Raw genomic sequence first — 8,266 nt, 5'->3', positions numbered from 1 at the left:
CAAGTGTGTTTTGTAAATTGCTATTGGTTAATGAAATTAATGGTATTAATTAGATAATTTCTTTAAAGTTTATAAAATTCAAAAAACTAGGCACATATTTAATACTTCGTTTCTCAATAATCTTCATATCAAGGCACATTCGCCATTTTCTGAATTGACTATAATGTATCTTAGGGGCATCTAACTTATAAAAATATTTGTTGGTTAGCTTTGTTAGTGGAAAAATGAGGAAGTTGGACTTTTGAGAAAAATATACTGGACCAGGAAAATTTAAATGGAGAAGAGTTGATTTGTTGCTTTTTTTTTTAGCATATGTAAAATGTAATCTCGTTTATAAAGTCATAGGTATATTAAGTGCTAAAATGTTCTCTAAACATGTCCCAGTATGATAGTATGGCAGAGAAATGCCCCCTAGCAGGTGGCAAGGTGGCCTTAGCTAAACCTTTGCAAATTCAGGAGTCCCCATAGTAGCTTTCTGTCTCTTAGGCTACAATGTGTAGCACCCTTTCCTGTGGATTAGAACTTTTTTAGTTGTATTTTGAAAGAATTTCTAACTTAAAGAACAGTTGTAAGAATCCGAATTTCTACATACCCCTTTGTCTAGATGTACCAAATGTTAACGTTTTGCAACATTCACTTTACCATTCTCTCTATAGTAATATTACTTATTTTTGCTCAGTGATTTGAGAGTAGGTTGCAGACCTCTTGGACCTTTACTCCTAAGTACATTAGCATGTATTTCCTAAAAACAAAGATGTTCTCTTACCTACTAGACATAGTATAATGATTAAATTTAGGAAGTATAACATTCAATAGTATTACCTAACATCCAGTTTACATTAAAATTTTTGCAGATTGTCTCTAAAATGTCTTTTGTAGTGACTTTTTTCAAATACAAGATCATGCATTAGCTTTAGTTATGTAAGTTATGTTGCTTTGGAAGATGTCACTTCTGTTCAGAAATAGAGGCTATCTTTTTGACTCATCTCTTGCAAGCTTTGTTGAAGGACAAAAAGACATTAGGAATTTCAGGGTAGCTGATGGCTTGAAAACCAAATTGCCCAGGTAAGAGGGCCTTTTTATTTTTAATTTTGAAAACTTTAGCTGAGTTTTGGTGTCTTGACTCAGCAAAGTCTATAATGCAGCAAGGCTTGGTAAGCATTAAATTGGGTACCGAAGCTTTCCTTTATTTCATAATCCCAGTTGTTTTTCTAGAAACCGTCAATAGACTCTAAATGACTGACTCAATTTTTGGATCCTATTCTCATGACTAAGCAAATGTTTGATTTGAAACCAGCCCAGTATAAATGTCTCTGTGCCTCTAACTCTGTAGCTATTCCTGGATTTCAGCATTGGGGAAACCGATCTATGCACCAAAAATGTCTAAAACTGGAACCAAGGTAAGTAAATAGTCATGTTGATTTTTACCCTACCGACTTTCTTTTCACCTGATGATACATTGAAAGAAACATGGGGAAAAGCTTTTGCTTCTTTGCCTGGAGGGTGAGTATGATAGTGGTTAGAAGGTTGGGATTGGGAGAGAAGATTTAAGAAATGCTGATTATATTTTCTACTCTAACAGAATTACCAAACAGTTTATTAAGGGATTATCTTTCTGTGTGGTGCTATGTTGAATACTGTACAGGTATGTCATATATAAATATCATGATTTCTGTCTTCCAGCAACTAATATTCTATGAACTTCGAAAGGAATAGAACGTGCTAATAAGTGGATTATGTGGAGTAGAAAACTTTTAGTATTCAATTAAAAATTTGTTTTGTGAAATTTAGTCTCAACTGTTAATATCCTCAAAGGGCAAGGTAGATGGACCTATCAAATGCATTAAATCCTGCAATCCCCTTCATTCAAGCAGTTACTCTTACCCCTATCTCCAAATAAAGTGCTTATTAAGTTAGGAATATTGCTGCTAACATATTTGATTCATACAATATTATATTAGCTTCAGGTGTACACCATAGTTATTCAACATTTATATACCTAAAGAAGTGATCACCGTGATAAGTCCAGCAACAACCTGATACTGTACAACGCTATCACAATATTACTGACTTTATTCCCTGTACATTAAATCAAAACTGGTGAATAAGAAAAAAATGTTGAATGAATACTTGTATATCCTTCACTTATATTCTCCAATTGTTAACATTTTGCCCTATTCGATCTCTTTCTGTCTCTCTTTACTAAACCATTTGAGAATGAATAACAGACTTAATACTTTCGCCTTAAGTATTTAAGCATGTATCTATCTCCTAATTACAACGGCATTCCCCAGTATAAACATATCATGTCCTCCAAATTTATCATAAATACAATACATGATATTCACACTATATTCAAATATCCCCCAGTTGCTCCCAAAAATGCGCTTCACGGCTGGCTTTTCCCCTGGTGTAGGATCCAATTAAGGGTCACACGTTGTATTTGACTGTCATGTTTCTTTAGCCTGTTTTTTTTTTTTTAAGCCTCTTTTGTATAGAACAGTACCCCTACCTTTTTGTGTTCTCATTGTTTTCTGAGACATTGATATTTTTCAAAGTCCAGACCAGGTATCCTGTAGAAAGTCCTGAAATCTGATTTGTTTGATTGTTTCCTCATGTTTAGATTCAGACTAACCATCTTTGGTATGAAAGCTACACAGACAATGTCAAGTACATCCCATTGCATTCTTTCAGGGGCACCTGTTAACTTGACCAGAATTAGTTAGAACTAGTAATTGTACTTGTTATTCATATGATCTGGGGAGAGAAATGAGACAGTGTCTTTAGTGCTCTCAGGTTCTTGAAAACATGCCGTGCAAATCCCTCTAAAAAGTTCTTGAAGTCCTTAGAGGGATAACCACTTCCCTCGAGGACAGACTGTTACAGAACCATCTTATAGGAAAACATCCCCACTTTCACAGATTTCCAGAGTGATAATGGTGTTCTCTCTTTTATTTCTTATCGCTGGGCTCTTCACTTAGTTAAATAACTTTTGTTCGTTAAACCAAAGAAAATAGTATCTCAACTTTTTCTGTTACTGCTTCTCCCTTTCCCACTACTTGATTGTAATTTAATCAAAAGGGATGCATTAATTTGTTTTTGTTACTTCTGAAATACTAAAGACATTTTTCTTTCTGCTACATTGGATTAGTAGGCTATTTTTCAAAAAATAAACTTGAAAACGAGGGGAATTTTGAAATAATCTCTAGGAAAATCTTCTGCACATTTCTTAGCTTTCTGCACAAAATTTTTTGCCCAAGAGTCAAAACCTTCTCTCCTCTGACCATAGAGTGGATTTCATGGTCCTTCTATAAATGGAAACTGAGTAGAGGTGCAGCATTCTCTGGGCCCTGGGGTTTGGAAGTTCTGCTGAAAGGAGAGCTTGGTCCTGAAGCTCAGTAATGGTTCCATGGCAACATTAGTGCTTTGTTTCAATCTGGGGATGGTTGGCTGCTCTGCTGGGAGGGTGGACAGCAAGATGACCTTGTAAAACATCGTATATGTTTCCACTTCTCAGATTGATGTCGGTCAGGCAAATGTGCAAGGGCAGTAAGTGTGAAAAACAAGGAAAAAGAGATGATATCAATTTCCCATAGCATATCCTTGACAAAGCCTCTGTTTTGGTGAATAGTTGGCCAAAAACCAACGGTAAATTGAATTAAGGACTTTGGATCTATCTATTCTTAGAGAAGTTACCTTGATTTTTAAAAAGATCTTTCCACAAGTCTTGGGAAAAGCCCTTTCAGACTCAGGATCAGTCTTGTTCTGTTTCTAAGAGAGTAAATGTTATGTCGAACAGAGCTAACAGCAGGTAGGAAGACAGCAAAGGAGGAGATAAAGTAAAATAAAATGAACCACAGATTACTAACCAGGATTTGCACTGCAGTCCACTCGCTTGCCTGCCCCTAACGTGTAACTAGCTAGTGACATCAGCAAATCATTTAATTTCTTTTTCTGTAACAACTATAGCAAAAGCTTATTGGAAAATTTGAGCCAGGTATTACACTAAGTGTTTTATCAACACTGTTCCTTCAGACCCTTGGAACAACCCTCTGCAGGAGATATTGTTATCCAGTTTTGTAAGAGACTGAGCTTTAAAGAGATTCAGTGGTCTTTCCAAGGTCACAGAGCCAGTGACTAGTGGTGCTGTGGTTTTGTTTTCTTCATCTGTTAACTGGGGTATCATGTATCTCTAAATATGTGCTAAAATGAGAAAAGGAGCTGGAAGAGATGAATTTGGGAATGGAAGAAAGGAGATGAAGTAGATGAGTTAGAGGTGAGAAGGGGTAAGGAAGCTTTTAGGGAATAGGAAATAGAGTTGAGAGAAATGGGAAGGATGGTGGGGGAAGATAAAGATAGAAGGAAATGTTAGTAGGTTACTATCTGGAAAGAATCATCTGAGGTGGAAGAGATGCCCATATGCAAATCATTCTTTGTTTCTTTCTCCTCTATTCCCTATATCTAATTAGTCAACCAAATTCTAAATTTATTTTGACTGTTTCCTCATCATCATTCACATTGCACTTGCCTTTCAGTTGGCCGTCATCATCTCTCACCTCACCCATGGTGAAAATCTATTTCCAGACACATCTCCCACATAATCACCAAAGGATTCTAGCCTGGCTCCTGTGTCATTTTTCTGGCTTTATTTCCTTATACCTCACAAATGTTCGATATGCACCAGTGTTAATGAACCACTTGTCCCTATAATAGGTCATGACTTTCACTCCTTTATTCCTTTGAACAGGCTGTTATTTTTAGTTTGCCTCTGGAAAACCTCTACTTATCCTTCAAGCCTCACATCATATCCTCTCTAGACTTTACTTGGCTCTGCTCCTCTCATCTGATTCGGCTGACATGGTTTTCTTTTTAAACCAATAAAGCAAATTAGCCACAAGGTGGCAGCATAATGCCGGGGAATTGACTGCTCAAATCAATGACATACGTGATTTCATTTTAAATTATAACCTAGTTTTGATCTTGGATTATGGAATTATAGAACAAGAAGGGACAAATTCTGTAGTCCATTTGGTCTATTTATTTCCAGGCACTGTTTTATGAAGCCCTAGTAGTTTCTGGGAACTCTTTCTCCTGTTTCAATCAGAAAAGCTCTGGGTTTTATTTTACAGCCAGGGCTTCCCATGTTTAGTCCTTTCATTTGACAAATGGGAAATTGGAGCCCAGAGAGATGGCTTGACTAAGGTAGTAGGGCTGATTGTGGAGATACAGTTCTGGACCCCAGGTTTATTATTTCCCCTTTCTTGGGGCTGCATATTTTCCCAGAGCCATCATGGGTCTCAGAGGTTTATCTCAGGCATTATGGTAAAAACTTGGTAAGAGTTTTCATAAAGAGCATTTTTGCCTTGTCATTTTGTTATTTTGTAACTATGCTCTTACCAATAAAATAACACAGAACATAGCGATATATTTTCATGTGTGTATGCCCTATATCAGCAATCCCTAACCTTTTTGGCACCAGGGACCGATGGTCTGAGGTGGAGCTGAAGCGCTGATAGTAACGCTGGGGAGTGGCTGCAAATAGAGATAAAGCTTCGCTTGCTTGCCTGCCACTCACCTCTTGCTGTGCAACCCAGTTCTTAACAGGCCACGGACCGGTACCAGTCTGCGGCCTGGGGCTTGGGAACCCCTCCTCTATATCCATGTAAAATAAACTCTGAAACTAAGGTCTATGTTTTATTTTCCTCTATACTTTAAATCATCTAGAATGAATTTCTGCATTCGAATTCATTCATCTTCATCAAACATTTATTGAAGGTCTGTCAAGTGCTGGGCACGTGTCCATAGCTTAAATAGGCTTGGTCTTCACCCTTGGAAGAAGTTTAGGTGGAATCTGGAAGGAGACACAGACATGTTAGTAGATCATTATATAATATGGTAGGTACCTTGAGCTGTGGGGACAAAAAAGAGGAAGCAATGACTTTGAGTCTGAAACTGCCAGTTTATATTAGAGCACTTTTGTTTTTCTTCATTTTAAGTCTTCAGAAAGTACTCATTCTTATTGTCCACAACTAATGTCTGCCAGAAAGCACATGTTGCAAGGCGAGGTAGAACTTATCTTTTCTCCTCAAAATTGAGGAGAAAGGAATTTCTGAAGTGGGGAATATAGTCTTGATTTTTATTTTGTCTGTGAATAAAGCCATCCAACTCCTCAGTTCTCTTTGTTTGCCCTGTACTTCAGATTACTTTCTATGAAGACAAAAATTTTCAAGGCCGCCACTATGACTGTGATTGCGACTGTGCAGATTTCCACATGTACCTGAATCGCTGTAACTCCATTAGGGTGGAAGGAGGTACCTGGGCTGTGTATGAGAGGCCCAATTTTGCTGGGTACATGTACATCTTACCTCGGGGCGAGTACCCCGAATACCAGCATTGGATGGGCCTCAACGACCGCCTCAGCTCCTGCAGAGCTGTTCATCTGGTGAGTCTTGTGGCTCTGGTGTATGTGTGTATATATATCACTCCCTCCCTCACCCCCCCACACAATTTTTTTTGTTTTGTTTTTTTGCTTTTCTGCAAAAAGGGTTTTTCCTGTTATTTTCCTACCTCTTAATGGGAGTGGTGGGGAGGCTGTCTTTTGTTGGCTGCAGAGACTTAAACCTTAGGTCAGTTCATCCCAAGACTGAATACACTTTTCATAGCGCTTTCTCTAACTCTTGAGGATTTTAAGGAGTTAAGGTTTTCTTATTGAAAGTCAGCTGTTTCAGTCAGTGCGCAGTGGGGATGGGAGTTCAGAGCATCTAGCTTTCAAGAGGGTAGCTTCTGAACTATACTGTTGTCTGAATTCCTGACCTGCTGGTGATTTCCATAATGGTTGCTGTTCATTTCCTCCTGTTTTTTCAGTCTAGCGGAGGCCAGTATAAGATTCAGATCTTTGAGAAAGGGGATTTTAATGGTCAGATGTATGAAACCTCTGAAGATTGTCCTTCCATAATGGAGCAATTTCACATGCGAGAGGTCCACTCCTGTAAGGTGCTGGAGGGTGCCTGGATTTTCTACGAGCTACCCAACTACCGTGGCAGGCAGTACCTCCTGGACAAGAAGGAGTACCGGAAGCCCATGGAATGGGGTGCAGCTTCCCCAGCTATCCAGTCTTTCCGCCGTGTTGTGGAGTAATGACATGGGAGGGGCCATAAGCTTCTTCCTGGGGGCTAAATGCTGGCTGGCTTTGTCACCCAAATAGGCATCATAAATAAAACAATTGGCATGCATTCCACTGTTGACTGTAATGCCTCTCCTTAAATACTTTTAGGGACTAGTAAAATAATGCCCGCCACAGTGGGAAGTTACACAAAGCAGCTCAGCTTTCAGACTACCAGCCTATAGCTTTGTGTCAAACAAAATGGGACTTCATTAAAAGGTTAGAAAATCATATTGTCATGTAGTGGTTCTTGTTGCTTAAGTTTTGTGTTAATGCAACAGGTATAATAATAATAGCTGCCATTTACTGAGTGCTTTCATTATCTAATTTTCTCTCCACAACAACCTTATAAAAGAGGTGATTTTATCTGCATTTTACAAATAAGGAAACCAAGGTTTAGAGAAATAAAAAACTTGCCCAAGTTCACCAGCTGGTGAATGAAAGGACCAGGATTTGGTCCAGGATATTTGTTTCCAAAGCTTTTGTTCTTTTTATTTCCAACTCATTCATCCAACACATATTGGCTGAGGTTCTGTGTGCATAATGTAAATATAAGACCCTGAAAAATTTAAAAGGTGGAAAGGACAGAGTCCCCTTATTGAGGAAACAGAATACCTATCAAGAATGGCCAGTGAAAATATTAACTTGAAAATAGAGTCATAAGTCCTCTGAAGTCCCGTTTTTAAGATCTAGAAACTCTTATGTCAGTTACTTTTCAACCCTTAAGTCTAGTTTTTCTATGGAGGGAGATATGATGAACTGAGGAGGAGGAATGGGAAGCCACTTGCAGGGCTGAAAAGAGCTCTGACCTTGTCAACCTACCATGCAGCCAACTTTCCTTACCTTGAAAATGAGGGTGAACCAAATGCTCACTCAAGTCCCATCAAACATAAACGTTCTAATTCTTCGGAGGCCAGAGGAGGATGCTGAAAGACTAACTGTTGCCCAAAGACTACTGACACCTATTTTTAGACGCACAATTTCTGGGAATGATCTTAGAGATCCTGCCTCTTCTTTCCCACTGAGGACACTGAGTCTGCGGTAACAGAGTTAGCACAATTCTCTCCTGTCATATTAACTGCTGCCATGTTCCAGTCCTTGGTG

The 8,266-nt window shown here is 38.6% G+C and overlaps 1 protein-coding gene across 2 annotated transcripts; it reads left to right on the top strand.

The window, feature by feature from the left end:
• Positions 1-153: 153 nt before the first annotated feature.
• CRYGS (crystallin gamma S) lies at positions 154-7,393 on the top strand. 2 transcript variants are annotated; one of them, XM_039850788.1, is made up of 4 exons: positions 154-1,400; positions 1,583-1,645; positions 6,200-6,442; positions 6,865-7,393. In XM_039850788.1, exons 2-4 carry the CDS (start codon positions 1,628-1,630, stop codon positions 7,135-7,137), a joined length of 534 nt encoding a protein of 177 aa, XP_039706722.1. In that variant the 5' UTR covers positions 154-1,400; positions 1,583-1,627; the 3' UTR covers positions 7,138-7,393. The 2 variants fall into 2 exon arrangements, with proteins under 2 accessions (XP_039706722.1, XP_039706721.1); XM_039850787.1 differs by lacking the exon at positions 1,583-1,645.
• The last annotated feature ends 873 nt before the right edge of the window (positions 7,394-8,266 follow it).

This window comes from Pteropus medius, unplaced genomic scaffold (genome assembly GCF_902729225.1).
Source record: "Pteropus medius unplaced genomic scaffold, Ma_sr-lr_union100, whole genome shotgun sequence".
In the NCBI taxonomy this organism is placed as follows: domain Eukaryota; kingdom Metazoa; phylum Chordata; class Mammalia; order Chiroptera; family Pteropodidae; genus Pteropus; species Pteropus medius.
Note: the sequence above shows the minus strand (reverse complement) of the source record. Positions and strands in the feature narration are given on the sequence as shown.